The sequence below is a fragment of the Galeopterus variegatus genome, unplaced genomic scaffold (assembly GCF_000696425.1).
Source record: "Galeopterus variegatus unplaced genomic scaffold, G_variegatus-3.0.2 Scaffold1805, whole genome shotgun sequence".
Classification (NCBI taxonomy): Eukaryota; Metazoa; Chordata; class Mammalia; order Dermoptera; family Cynocephalidae; genus Galeopterus; species Galeopterus variegatus.
In genome coordinates this window covers 40,628-55,147 of record NW_007727916.1, presented here as the reverse complement: position 1 = coordinate 55,147, position 14,520 = coordinate 40,628, and the positions used below count along the sequence as shown (strand labels likewise).

Below are 14,520 nucleotides of genomic sequence, written 5' to 3'. Positions count from 1 at the left end.
CGGGAACCCGGCCCCGCGCATGCGTGGGGGGAGGTGTCGGCGTCGTGGGCGTAGCCAAGGTAACCCTGACCATGGCCTCCGGGGCCGGCGGGAGATGGGGTGGCTCCGCACCAGAGACTGCGGCCCCGACGGTGAGGGCTGAGCAGGGTGCGGGGCCTGCCTTTCCCGGGGGGAGACGGCGGGCTTTGGGAGCAGTCCTTGGAGGCAGTGAGGGGTGAGGCGCGAGACCCCAAACCCAGCGGAAGAGACTCGACAGGGAGGGGGGTTGGGGCTCGTGACTTGCCCCCGTTCCTTCGCCCGCCGACCTGGCTGAGTGTCCCCCGCCCCACGCCTCCAGCCCTGGGTGACCATCGTGCAGCCCCTCCCGTGGGCCGTCCTACCTCCGCCCCCGCCGCCGGGCCGCGTGAAGGCAGGTGAGGCCCCGGGGTCGCCCCCCACGTCCCCCTCCGCGCGCACATTATCTCGGCGGCGTCCGCGCCGCACGACCTCCCTCGGGCTGGGCGTCGGGGGTAAGGCCCGGGGGTCGGGGCAGAGGGGGCTGGGGTTGGGGAGGCTGGGCGCGGGCTGGCTGACCCCTCCCCCCAGACCTGCTGGAGCTGATGCTGCTGCAGAACGCGCAGATGCAGCAGCTGCTGCTGAGTCGCCTGGTGGTGGGGACGCTGAACTCCGGGCCCAACTCGCCGCGCCCGCAGGTGCGTGGGGGTGGGGCCCCCGGTGCCGCCCACCTGCGGGGCCAGGGGTGGGGATCCATATGGGGCCCCCCTCGAGTAAAAGGACTGGGGGAGAGAGGAGCGAGAAGCCAGCCCGCACCTGTCCAGCTAGGGCTGCTAGGCATCTATGATGTTTCGGGCCCCGAGTCAGTCTCCACTGAAGGGGAGGGAGCGTCCCAAAGTACAGGCCACCCGGGCCTCCGGGAAAGGTTTCCCTGCAGAGCCTCCCCCACTGGACTTCAGGCCCCAGGAAGGCAGGCACCTACGGGTCATGAGTGCCTGGCCCAGCGCCTGACGCTTTTTAGGGGCTCAATCGATATTTGTTAAACAAAGGATTAAAGGAACGATACTATACAAAGCAGCGTTGTTTGTGATGGCACATGGAGAGGTACAAAGCTGAGCGCACACCTGGTTAGGAGATGGGGAAAGGCTCCTTGGAGAAGCTGGTGGAGAACAGCCTTTGAAAGCGGGGTAGGGGCCGGCGCTCCCGCCGAGGGTTCGGATCCCACATACAGACCAGCCGCTCACTGGCTGAGCTGAGCGAGGTGCGGGCGCAACACTGAGGGTTGCGATCCGTTGCCGGTCACGAAAAAAGACAAAAAGGAAAAAAAAAGAAAGCCGGGTAGGATTTTGACTTTGGGAGGAGGCAAGGGGTGCGCCCACCATCCAGGCTGGCAGGGCAGAGGGAGGAGAAGGAATGGAGGAAGCCGCACCTGTGAGTGTGGCTCTGAGGCTGCTCTGCCACTTACTAGCTGGGTGACCTTGGACAAATTGCTCAACTTCTCTGAGCATCAGTCTTCCCACCTGCAAACCATGAATAAATGTCGCCAAGGTACCTTGCTTGCATGTAGTAAGTGCTCAAGAAACGGTAGCCATCATTAGCATATCTGGAGATGTTTTAGAGGAATGGAGGAGTGGTGGTAGGGACAGCCTGATCCTGTGTCATCAGTTCCCCTCCCCCTTTTGCACAATCCCCAGATCTACCTGGAGGGTCAACAGGAAGAGTCTGAGGAGGAGGAGGAGGAGGAGGAGACGCAAGCCCAGGAGGAAGGGCCTTTGGTGTTTCACCATCACTACCTGGCCTTCCCACTGCCCTCCCTGGGCCCCCTACTACCCTGGCCAGCTGCTTTCCTTCCCCCTCCTGCATGTCAGCCCCACTTGCAGGACGTGCCCAGGATTCAGCACTGCTCTCCTGCCTCCAGGAAAAGTGGGGGGTAAATGAGGCTGGGGGATCTCGGCTCTGTCAGGGTCCTGCTCTGGGGCTGGGGTGGAAGAGCTGGCCAGGGGCTGGAGGGTGAAACCCCAGAGGCCACCCCTAGGCCTCTTTCTTTTGTCTCCCCATCTCAGGAGAGCTGTGCCCCCCCCACCACCTCCTAGTGCCACAGGGACAGTGGGTGCGGATGTTCCCCCGGCTTCAGGTAGGGCTGGGTGGGTGGTCAGTGGGGCCCAGGCCTAGGGGTGGATCTGGAAGCCAGGAAGTGGGGGGTGTGGGGCGGATCCTACCATCACTGTTATGAGCAACTGGCCTGTCCCCTTCCCTTCTCCTTGTTGGGGTCCACTGAGGCAGGAGGGAGTGAAGATGAGGATGATGTTTCCCCAGACTACTATGATGCGGAGAGCCTACTGTGAGGACCGACACTGGCCCTGGAACCCGCACCACCTTCATCGCAAGTTCACCCTGGGGCTTCCACTGCCTGTGTATTGTCTGCGACTCTACACTATGGCTGGCAGCCCTTCTCACTTCTCAGCCCCAGCCAGGCCCTCTTCGCTGGGGTGAATTAGTCCCCTCTGCACCCCCCTGAGGTCCTGAACAGGCCTGATCTCTACTCGGGAGTGAGAGCTGCTTCACCGCCAGGGCCTGAAAGCCACATAAGCCAGACTCTGCCCTACCCACTCCTTCCCTCCCCTGTCTCTCTGTCTTTCCTGGGTGATGAGGGCTGTGGGGTCTCCTTTTTGCCTCATAACGGAGCAGGATGGGACAGGAGGGGACTGCTCCTGTTTCCATAGCTCTTTGAAGGACCCCGAAGTGGAGGGCCGAGAGTGGTGGGGGAAGGCCTGGCTAGGCAGGGCCCTGGAGCTGAGCTAGTTCCTTGAGCCCCCCCCCCACTCACCCCAGGGAGGTGGCTCTGTTGGCAGAAAGGAGAGGTCAGTGCTATGTCCTGCTCCACCAGGAGTGGCCTGAGGTCCCGTAGGGCCAGGAGGGAACAGATTTTCTGCCCTGCAGGGCCAGGGTGTGTTTCCCCCACCCTCCTTCAGTAGGAGTGAGTCACTCAAGATTGGGGAGGGTGGGTGTCTGGTGCCTGGGTTGGTCAGCTAGGGGCTCCCCAGGGCCCGATCTGGCAGAGGCTCTGGAAGACCCCTGTGAAAGGAAGGGTGGGAAGGAGGCTGAGGGAGACTTTTGGAGAGAGAAGTCCATACCTGGTCCCCTTCTTGGCTGTTGAGTGTAATCACAGGAGATATGAAGGGCATAGAGTTAAGTCCAGGTGTTTGTATTCAGGCTAGAAAAGGAAATGTCCCCAGAATGCTCTGCTGCTTGTCACAGTCCTTCTGCCAGGGCTGGCCCACTACTCTGGAGCCACACTGAATTCAGGCAACAACTATGGTGGTGGCCACGCTGCTCATGCAGGCTGTGGCCGGAAGGCCTGCAGCCTCCGCCATGCAGCTCGTACGCCATAGTTGCCTGTGCGATTCTTGTACCAGTGCTGGCTGAAGGCAAAGCAGAACAGGATGGATGTCACAAACAAGAACAGCAGTATCAACACGACTGTGATGATGATGACCATCCAGCTGTCCTGCATGGGCTCTGGGAAGGGAGGGGGCAGTGGTCTTAGAAGTCCTCTGGTCCCAGGTGCCAGGGCCCAAGGAGGAGTGGAGGCCCACCCATCACCCCACACTCACTCATCCATCCAGAGGTCACCCTGGCTTGCAGAGATGAGTGGTGAATGGTGTCTGCCCCAAAAGTATTATCTAGGAGAAAGGTAGCTCGGGGTCCAGGCCACCAGCCAGACCTCTGTGAGATGATGAGGGCAGACGTCACCCTGCCTGCAGCCCTGGGACCAAAATGTGGTTGCTGGACACTAGGGCTTGGAAGGTGGCATGGTCTGGGCCACGCCCCTCTTCAAGCAGAGCTGAGTGAGCTTCACACCAAACCCCTTGCAGATGGGAAATGCATTGGCCTTACAGAGCCATGGAACAGCGGAGCTCCAGGGACGACAGGGCTCAGCCAGGCCGACCTTCTCATTGTAGAGATAAGCCAAACCAGAGAGTGCAGACTGATGTGGTTAAGTTCCTGCAGCTCACTGGGGACTTGGAGAAAGCTTCAGGGAAGAAGGAGAATAAGAGGGAACCCTCAAAATTAAGTGTGGGGTCCTGGCTGTTCGCATCCCAGGCCAGCTGAGAGTGGGGTTTGGGTTTTTTCCTCCCCCCAGGGGCCAAAAGTGAGTGCCCCTCCATCCCACCTCCATCTGTGGGAACCCCTCACCATGGATCTCGAGAACCTGGGGCTCCGAGATGTTGTAAAAGATGTCCCCGCCGCGAGACCGCAGGTCCAGCTGAGCCTGGCAGGAGAAGTTGTGGAGGCTGTCATCTCTGTGAGCAGTGCTGTTGAGTGTGGCCATGACCTCTTGTGGGGCAGGTGTTGTCCTCCCAAAGGTCTGGTTGTGCAGGGCCTCCTTGCCATGGAACAGGAAGATGGTGAGGTTTTCAAGAGGCTCCACGCCCAGCACGCTGCACTCAATGGTGAAGGATTTGCCCACAGTCACCCAGGTGGGCTGAAGCTTCAGCGAGACCTTCTTTGGAAGCTCTACAGGGGACAAAGGAGGGAGGTCTGGTTAGGATGGGGTTGCAGCCCCACCAGGCCCCAACTTTCCAGGGCTGTCTCCTGTCAGCGTGCTGTTTCAGGGCCCTGGCTGGACTTGTGGGGGAGGACATAGGCTGTGGCCTGGCCTGCTCATGTGTAAAGAGGAAGAAGGAAGAAGTTCGGGGTGAATGATGTGCTGGGCAGTAGTTTTATGGACATGATGGTTTCGAGACTGGACAAGGTGGAGGTGGTCAGGTGTCTACAAAGAAATCGTACAGCCAACAGGAAAGATATAAGACTTTGGGTCTGTTTTCTTCCACTCCAGAAATTAAATACACATTTCAAAAATTAAACAGTGGACCCCATACCAGCTGGCTGCAAAAAAAAAAAAAAAAAAAAAAAAAACAGTGGATAATTATGTTGAGAGAGACTTCGAAGGGAGTGCTCATTGGAGTTAGGCTATGATCTGTAAGGTTCCTCACTTAAGAGGTGGGGACCAGAGTCAGACCTGCCTTGTTTCTCCAGGGTCAGGTTCATGACCACCACGATCCCTTACCTATTAAACAGGTACCCTGGATTCCCTTCTGAATTAGAGTACCTTGCCTCCACCCACCTCCACCCTCACTCCAGGAAAGTATGTTGGATTTAGCACATCTTTCTATTTTAATTTACTGATGTTGGGATGGGGAGAACCCAACTGATACCCTTGGAGTCAAGACACTGAGAGAATCCTGGCCTATCTGGGAGGTTGTCATGCTTCCTGGGCAGGTGTGTCTGATGGTCACACATTTGCCATGGGCCCTCATGGGAAGATGAAAACACTGGGTGACACCTCAGCCTTCTCGGAAAGTGCAGGGGCCACTGGAGAGTGTGCACAGCTCTCCTGATGATGCCCCCACTACTTGTCATGGGTGTGGGGTACTCCAGTGACTGAGCTGGAAGGAAACTATGGACTCTGTGCTGGGAAGTGACCACGGGATTTGCATAAACCTTTGTTAGACGGTTATATCGTCTTCCTTTGAGCAAGACTCAAAACCTAGTTTCCCTGCTTCTGAGAAGCTGGCAAGCTCAAGCAGTCTAATCAAGGTGTGAGCAGATTAGGAGCCCACTGGCCAGGTCCTATTCCTTGTCACCTGGGAGCTCTGGGAGTTGGAGCCATGGTGAGAGTGCACAGGAGCAGTAGCAGAGTAGCTCTGCGCACTCAGAGACGCCAGCTCTGCCCTGGGGGGAAGGGGCCCTTGGCGCAGCCACTCACTGTACACGCTGACGGGGAGACCCTTCATCTTCTGTTCCCCAGAGCAGTTGAAGTGGCAATAGAGGACCGTGTCCTCAGAGACGTTTGAGATCAAGTAGAGCTTCCACTGAAGTTGTTGGTCGAGCAGAGTCTTGGTTAGCATGGTTTCCAGACCACCCATTTTAGGCTGGGGACAGCTGGTGCTGCAGTTGACTTTCTGGGACCCCATGGTCTCAACCGCCAGCTTCTCCGGCTGCGTGTATACCTCGAATGCCTTCTCAGACCCTGGAAGACCAGAAACACTGGGCCATTGAAAGGGTTTTCATTTTCACTTTGGCCACAGCCAGAAGATGCCCTCTGCTGTCCCCTACTGTCCCCAGGCCCCTTCTGAAGATCTACTGGGCACATGCCCGCCTCTTTCCTTGAACCCCCCGCATCCCTTTACCTCCTGAGGTCCTGCCCACCCGACTATTCCGCCTCCATGACCTGCCACATCCTACGTCACCAAGCTTGGGGGGTCTGCTCAACCTGGTGTTCAAAAGGCCAGGGCCCCCACCCACTGCCCAGGGCCATGGGGACCAGAAGCCAGACTGGTACAGCATTTTGTTCCTGCGGCAGGGTGGCCTCTGTGTTCAAAGCCTCAGCAACTTTGGGGCCAGGAACCCCTCTCCCTCCCAGAGCCAGAGGAGCAGGCACCCCACCCCTTGGGTGGGCACGTGCCAAGTTAGGATCCCAAAGCCCCCGGCTCACCTGGGCAGCAGAGCAGAGTGAGAAGGGTCATGGGCAGGCTCCAGCAACCAAAAGGGGACATCTTGGGCAGCGTTCACAGGCTTGCAGGGAACAGCCGAGGGCTACCTGGAGGGAGATGCAGGGGGCACCTCAGGGAGTGGAGACCTGGAGCTGCAGGCCGGAATCCCCAGTCTCCTGTGAGCTGATGACTGCATTTCCTCTCATTGTCTGAGCAGTTTTCTGGAAGTCACGTGCACCAGCATGAGCCGGCTCCCAGGGCTCCAGGGCTCCAAGAATTCAAGCAGAGGAAGTCAGGAAGCAGCTGATAAGCAAGGGGCATAACCCAGTCCTCCTGGCCTGCTCCCTGTGCAGGGGACAGGCAAGTGTTGGGTACATGTGTGTGGGCAAGTGTGTGATGTGTGCGCGAGAGCTGCGTGTTTGCACTGGATCCCAGTGCACTGTGTGTGTTCACAGGGAAGAGTGAGGCCTATAAGCCCCAGATCTGGGGAACCCCAAAGCCCCACAGGACACATTCTTGGAGTCCATTCTGGGAATATCTGAAGTCAGGACCTATCCAGGGCACGCAGTCACCGTAGCAAAGGGGCAGAGACCTGGGCTTTCCTAGGAAACCAAGGCAGGAATTTGAGGTTCTCCCATTAAATGCTCAGCCCAAGTCTGCGTAGATCTTAACATTCACTCAGTTTTCAACCTAAATCTGTCTCTGACTCAGCTGACTCAGGTCCAACTTGAAGCCCAGAGACTCAAGAAATGCATCCCACAATAGTCCCCAGCTGCTGAGGTACAGACAGAGATTGGGGGTCTGGCTGTAGCCATATCCCAAAACCTCGGCCTCCATTTCCCGGACCTGCCTGGTGGTCTCCATCTCTCTTCCTCCCAGAGCCCTGATCTGGGAGGATCTGGCTGGAGGAGTGTCAGTGTATTTCCAGGGAGGCTTTGTCACCTGTTAAGGAATCCCGAGAAGCAGGTGAGAAGGATTTTGATGGACCGGAGGGCCTTCTCAGTGGCTTTTTCTTTTTCTGACCACCACACATCCAGTCTTCTCATCTCCCAGTTCTGGCTGGGAGACGTTCCGCCGGAGCTCCAGGTGAACGCTGCGGTCCTCTAACAGGTTCCTCAGTTTCCCTCAAGAAGTAAGACAGAAGAAAACCTTGAGTCACTTCAGTTAAGGGTCCCACCGTGGAGCTGATGGCCAGAAGGATTTAAGAAGGCAGCCGGCGGCGGGAGGGAACAGGGAATTCCCGGCTTCTCCAGTCAGCTCTTCACAGTGCGGGAGAAGAGGGTGTCGGGGGCCGGGGCGTGAAATGAACTCCGAGAACGAGACGTGCCCGTCCAAGCAAACGGAACATCCAGGGACAAGTTTAAAATTTTTTTATAACCATCTACCTTTTTGAATCATCCATAGCCGGGCTCGTTAGTACAGTCCAGATTGTAATACATACAACAAACTGCCCCTTGCGCGCTGGTTTTATAATTATTATTATTATTATTTTGTTGGTTTTTTATGGGTTCATTGAAGTATAATTTACATACAACTGAATTCATCCATTTTAAGTGTACAGTCTCATAAGTTTTCATAAAAATCTGTTTTTGTGCAACTACTGTCATAATCAAGTTTAGAACACCACAAAGTTCCCCCATGCCTCTTAGCAGTTGTAGCCTGCTTTTTAACTTAATGATAGCTTGGGAGCATTATTCCTTTGAAATATTCTTTTACAGCATCATTTCAATGACCCTCTGTTTTGTATAGCTATATCATGATTTATTGGACATTTAGGCTACTTTAAGTTTTTTACTATTAAAAATTCAACATGATAAACATCCTTGTAATGAAATCATTTTGATATCTTTAGGATTAATTTCTAGAAGTGGAATTGCTGAGTCAGTGGTTATAATTAGCTCCATTACTAAGCTCTGTGACATCAGGACGTTTTATCTATTCACTGTTATATATCCACGTCCTAGAACAGGGTCCAGCATACAGTATACAACTCAGTAAATAGGTGGTGAATGAATGGGTGAATACCTCTTGCTGTACTGTATTCCAGAAGAGAGGTGCCAATTTATACTGTCATCAACAGTGTGTGACAATTTAATAGAAAGAATGTATTGCTTATGTTTTAGACTTTCCAGGACAGATCTACTTAAAAATATTCTGTCAATGTTATCTGATCAATGTTATCCCATTGATCCAAAGAAATATTCCAGGAATTATAATATTTTGGCATCCAAATTACATCTCCTAGATTCCCTCTTACACCTACAGCCATACAAAAAAGTCTCTTATCAACCCATAAATCTTGTTTTTTGATTAGAAAATACGGTTACTTATCTATAAGGTTAGTTTTCTTCTCCAACATTTTAACTTTATAAAGAATAGCAAATATATTTGGACTCTTGAATATTCAAGGTAACACTCACAAAATTACTTCAAGGCTATTTCAGTAAATAATTTTGGGGGACTTCACTATCTACATTGCGTTTTCCTGGTACTTTATAATTTTACATTATAAGCCAGTGTCCTCATCAATTTTGAATATTTCTTTTCCTTTTTCTGGATCATATTTTTCTAGAATGATGATTTAAAAAGCATTTGCTCTATATATTGATTGTGGTGGACTTAGCCACACACCTGCAAGCCAGTCTCTTGGATAACTCTTACAGATAGTTGATGTCATCCCTTACATTTTTAGATTAGAATTGAAACAGGAAATAAAACACTTCACCACCCTGACAGTAGATCAAAAGGTAATATAGATTTAATCTTGGTAGATATAAATTTCCTGTGTTCAAAAGTAATGGTCTGGGGGCTGGCCCGGTGGCGCACTGCTGTAGTGCGCCGCTTGGGAAGTGTGGCGGCGCTCCCGCTGAGGGTTCAGATCCCACATACAGACCGGCCGCTCACTGGCTGAGCGAGGGGCGGGAGCAACACCGAGGGTTGCGATCCCGTGGCCGGTCTGGTACGGGCGCGACACCGAGGGTTGCGATCCGTTGCCGGTCACAAAAAAAGACAAAAAGGAAAAAAAAAAAAAAAAAGTAATGGTCTGTCTCTCTGTGAGTGAGCTGCCTCAAAAACAATAGAAAAATGCCTTAAGAACTCCAAGAGTGGAGCTAAGAAGAATAAAAATATAATGGATGATATATATTTAAAGATGATTAAAATAGTAAATTGCCATAATAAAAAATTACATCCTGCCCTGGCCAGCCACAAAAAAAAAAAAAAAAAAAAAAATTACAAATACACTTAAACTTGTAATATAGTTATATGTGTGCTCTTTTATTAAATGCATTAGCCAACAACAACAACAAATGTGATGGATGAGATCAGCTATTTGTAAAAGTGATCCAAGTGCAGGTGTGTGGCTGAGGAGTCTTGGGAACGCACAAATTTAATCAAGGTTTCCTGGGGGCTGGTGGCCTTATTCTCTGAAACTGAACGGTCATTGTCATCCGCTGTCTCTGGCCTCTTTCATGAACAATCAAAAACCTAATCCTGTTTACAGTCATGCTTATTGCTTGGAGGGCCCTTAGGAGCTCAGGCCAGCTTTCCTCGTTCCTGCTGATGCCCAGGCAATTTTAAGCCATGTGGGGGCAGCAGAATGCTGCTGGTTGCTAAAGGAACTAACTTCACCGCGTCTACTTACTAGTAAAGATTTAGGAAAGGGAAACCATTTTATGACTTAAACTTTTTTACTGGTCAAAATACAAAAGATGTCAAAATTTCCAGTTGCTAAGAATGTATTAGACAAAATCAAGAAACCATAATTTTGATAACTGAGAAAAAGTGGTTTGTGATGACCTGTATAGAAAATGTAGAAATTTCATTGTCGAAACCCTTTGAAACCTTTCCGTTTTCTTTTTCCTGTCTCTGGGTTACATTCACTGATATCCGATGAGGAAGAGAATCCAGAGTTGTAGAAGGAATTTCTACACATGTGAGCATCATACGGCCTTAAGTCCTTAGGAGAAAGTAATTCTTGGCAAACATTCCAGGACCATGTATAAGTAGAAAAGGTGTCATAAAAGGACTCATTTTTAGTGTCTATCCCAATCAGATCCCCTCGGATCTTCCGACAAAGGTTTAGCATTTCTTTCCGGTGCTCAAGGGCAATTCCTAAATGATAGGTATCTGTTGCTCTCTTCACCTGCAGTAAGAGAGCAGAAGCTTACTATAGTTATCTTAAAATATCTTTGATTTGTGGACCACAATTATAGATGTCCCAAGAGTTATGTTCCCAGGCTACTTTAAAGGCACTGAGTCTATACCTGTGTAGTGCCTCTTGAGGACATGTGACCTAGGAATTGATGGACAATCAAATGTATTACTTGGAAATAATGAGATAGGAAATTTTATAAGAATATTAGAAAGCAAATTGAAAATACAGGAGGTATCTGGTTAGCTCAGTTGGTTAGAATGTGGTGTTGTAACACCAGAGTCAAAGTATTAGGTTCCTGTACCAGCCAGAATCCCCAGGACACAGCCAGTTTGATGGAGCAGATGGTGTTTGGTTTTGAACATGTTGAGTTTGATATGCTATGAGACATAGCATAGAGGTTGAAATGTTCGTCAAGTGGGTCAGTGACATAAGATAGAAGTACAGGAAAGAAGTCTAGGCTAGTGGCAGATTTAAGAGTTAACAGTACATAGGTGGCAGCTGAAACAAGGAGGGTGTATTGAGATAGCCTATGGAATACTAGCCCTACCTGTTCCTTCACCTAATGCAGAGAGCCCCAGTGTTCTGCTGTGACTGGGTTACGGGAATGCCAAACTACTGATCTTCTGAAGCTTCTTAGCTGTTGGGGCAGCTGGTGCCCTAGGGCTGGAGGTCTGGCTATAAGTTGCCTCCATTTACTCTAGTGTGAATATTTGCCAAATGAGACAGAATTTGGGAGCTCACTCCTTTGTGTTCTTGTGGTATGGAGTATTGAACACCTGTAGTTCCATTTTTCCCAATGTATTACTACTGCTCATCTCCTTCTCCATGTCTTCCATCTTCACCCAAACTTATTGAGCGTAGGAGCTGTGATTTTTTTCTCTGGGGTATCTCCTCATCTCAGAACTCCTGGAAAAATATTTACTGAACAAATGAATGAGTGTGTACAATAAGAGCAGTAGGACAAGACTAGAAAACTAGGACATATCAATACTTAAGGGATGAACAGTCAAGAAAAAGAAGAGAGAGGAAACGACACAGCTACAAGAACTGAAGATGCAGCATTATAGAGGCCAAGGATGTAGAAGTGTCAAGGAGACCTTGCTCATAGGTATCAAATGCAGAAGGGAGGTGGCATAAAATAAACAACAACCTAGTCTATCTCCGTGGGATACAAAAGTTGCTAAGAAGTCAGGGCACAAAAGTAGACAGGCAGCACAGAGTTATGGTTAAAAGTGTGTGTTCTGGGGCTGGCCAGTTAGCTCAGTTGGTTAGAGCACAGTGTTGTAACACCAAAGTCAAAAGTTTGGATCCCTGTACCTGGCCAGGTGCCAAACCCCCCCACCAAAAACCAAAAAAACCCAGCCAACCAAACAAAAAACAAACCAAAAACCAAAAACAGTGTCATTAAAGCCCTGTATGGTTTTTTTTTAAAGTGTGTATTCTGGAGCCATGTTGCCCTTGTTTATAATCCTTGATCTATTATTTCCTAGCTGTGTGCCTTTGGGCAAATCATTTAACTTCTCTGTGCATATCTATAAAATGACAAGGAATGAAAATATTGCCTATTTCCAAGGGTGGTTGTGATAATCAAATGAATATGTACTTGTAGGGTACTTGAGCACAGTGCCTGTCACTTAAGTAGCACACTTAAGCTATTATTATTTAGCTTTTAGCTGCAATAATAAAGATGCTTTCACTCACCATGACTCCCTGAGTACATCACTCACTGTGATTGGCAGTTTCCTACCTTAATTGGTTTTCTGTTCCCAGAATCAAACAAATGAATGTCCCAGAAATGATGCTGGGTATAGCTACATAGGTGATTAGTAGAATGAATCATAACACTAATATTTGAATCCTTTTGGTTATGCAGCAAGAAATGTTGTGATTATAATGGGTAAAAATGAGAAGTGATCTTATCTCATTTTAAAGAAATAGAGCAGATAAAAGTTCTCTTGGTTTTACGGTGTAGGATTGAAGCGGAAAATATTTTTGTCAGTGCTATCTGGGAAGGCATTTAACAATGAATACTCACGTGTGGTTTAATAGCAGCTGCATCAGTCACTGTCCAAGTCTGCTTTTTCTTGAGTATTTGATCAATGGCGAAGATGTCATTTGAATAACCCGAGGCAGGGTCAATAGGCTTTATATTGGCTGCCTTTATGCACATTAAAAAAAAGATTAGTAATATGTTTTAATTTGAATTATACAACAGACATAATAAACAGAAGTATATTTTGTTATGAAAGGATTTGTATATGATTTATAAGGCCATTGCTAAACCATTTGTCAGTTATTTTAGATCATCTAGCATAGTGCCATGTGTAAATGGGCATTTAGTAAATTCTCTTAATAACGATGAAACCTACTCATAACAGAAGTATAGACCAGATGGTTTATGTGTGGAATGGAGAGCCAACTCCATCATGACCCAAACTTCCCAAGCTATCACAAAACACCAAAAATAAATGTACCCTCCACAGAGCACAACCTCTGTTACTTCTAAACTTTTCACTGGGAACCAGCCATCTGTTTTCCCTGTTCCTGGGCTGCTGAACAATGCTGGTGGAAATCATGTAAACATGCTGAACACTTTCTTTGAAAAATGCATGTTACCTAATCTCATCCAGGGCCTCAGCACTGCTCAATATTCCTTTTCTTCATTCGCTGCTAACTCAGTTACAGCCCTCATAGTGGCTGCTGGAAAACAGTACCTTCAGATTCCCTCGGCTGAAGATCTTGTCTTTTTTTTTTTTTTTTTCTTTTTTTCTTTTTTTGGGACCAGCAACGGATCGCAACCCTCAGTGTCGCGCCCATACTGGCCCGGGACCGGCCATGGGATCGTAACCCTCGGTGTTGCTCCCACCCCTCGCTCAGCCAGTGAGCGGCCGGTCTGTATGTGGGATCCGAACCCTCGGCGGGAGCGCCACCGCGCTTCCCAAGTGGCGCACTATAGCAGTGCGCCACCGGGCCGGCCCAAGATCTTGTCTTTTTAAAGCTACCTAATATAAATTCTCTTGGGGCAGGCCCATGGCTTACTTGGGAGAGTGTGGTGCTGATAACACCAAGGCGATGGGGTTCGGATCCCTATAATAGGGATGGCCGGTTTGCTCACTTGGGAGAGTGTGGTGCTGACATCACCAAGTCAAAGGTTAAGATCCCCTTACCAGTCATCTCTAAAAAATAAAAATAAAAAAATAAATGAATTCTCTTAACTCTTCTTTCCACCTTATGTTTTCTCCTTTATTCTGTTTATCTTTTTTTTCTTTCTTCCTCTTTCCGTCTTATATGTGAGAGTTTTCCTGATTTCAAAGGCCAGAGTCTCCCCTTACGTTCTTTTATTACTTTTATCCCTTCAGTTTTCTTCTCTCTAGGGCTGGCTTCATGGGCATGTGACCTGTATAGTTACACAGGGCCATGTACTTAGGAGGGCCCTGTGTTTGGTTCTGCTATTGCTGTCTTGAAATTCTTGATTATTTTGAGAAAGGGCCCTCCATTTTCATTTTGCACTGGGCCCTGTAAACTATGTAGCCAGTACTGCCCTCCATCTTCTACAGTTTTCTTTCCCTTGAGCAGTGATTTTCAGCCTTGGCTGCATGTTGGAACTTTAAAAAATACTGAGGCCTGGCTCCCATCCCCAGAGATCTGATTTAATTGGATAGGGTTGTGGTCTGGGCTCTCCCAAGTGATTCTATTGTGCAGCTAAGACTGAGAATCACATCTCTAAGGGTGCTTCCTCCTGGCCACAAGACCTGAAACAACTTTTTCTTTTTTTTTTCCTTTTTTATTTTCTTTTTCCGTGTCCGGCAATGGATCGCAACCCTCAGTGTCGCCCCCGCACCGGACCGGGACCAGCAAAGGGATCGCAACCCT

At 49.6% G+C, this 14,520-nt stretch overlaps 3 protein-coding genes across 4 annotated transcripts in view; 1 reads left to right on the top strand and 2 right to left on the bottom strand.

Annotated features, from left to right (window-relative positions):
* The first annotated feature begins 71 nt into the window (after window positions 1–71).
* PRR29 (proline rich 29) lies at window positions 72–2,710 on the top strand. 2 transcript variants are annotated; one of them, XM_008579072.1, is made up of 6 exons: window positions 72–131; window positions 359–413; window positions 586–692; window positions 1,689–1,924; window positions 2,058–2,128; window positions 2,311–2,710. In XM_008579072.1, the coding sequence occupies exons 1-6, from the start codon at window positions 72–74 to the stop codon at window positions 2,337–2,339; spliced, it is 558 nt and encodes a 185-aa protein (XP_008577294.1). In that variant the 3' UTR covers window positions 2,340–2,710. The 2 variants fall into 2 exon arrangements, with proteins under 2 accessions (XP_008577294.1, XP_008577293.1); XM_008579071.1 differs by having other exon boundaries at window positions 338–413.
* A 469-nt stretch (window positions 2,711–3,179) lies between these two features.
* ICAM2 (intercellular adhesion molecule 2) lies at window positions 3,180–6,554 on the bottom strand. Its single transcript, XM_008579070.1, has 4 exons — window positions 6,494–6,554; window positions 5,765–6,028; window positions 4,192–4,512; window positions 3,180–3,513 (listed from the first exon to the last, which is right to left on the bottom strand). Exons 1-4 carry the CDS (start codon window positions 6,552–6,554, stop codon window positions 3,329–3,331), a joined length of 831 nt encoding a protein of 276 aa, XP_008577292.1. The 3' UTR covers window positions 3,180–3,328.
* A 3,757-nt stretch (window positions 6,555–10,311) lies between these two features.
* Window positions 10,312–14,520, bottom strand: part of LOC103595633 (EF-hand calcium-binding domain-containing protein 3-like) — a 33,438-nt gene continuing 29,229 nt past the window's right edge. Inside the window, 1 exon segment of the mRNA XM_008579069.1 lies at window positions 10,312–10,635. Coding sequence (XP_008577291.1) covers window positions 10,312–10,635 — 324 coding nt within the window.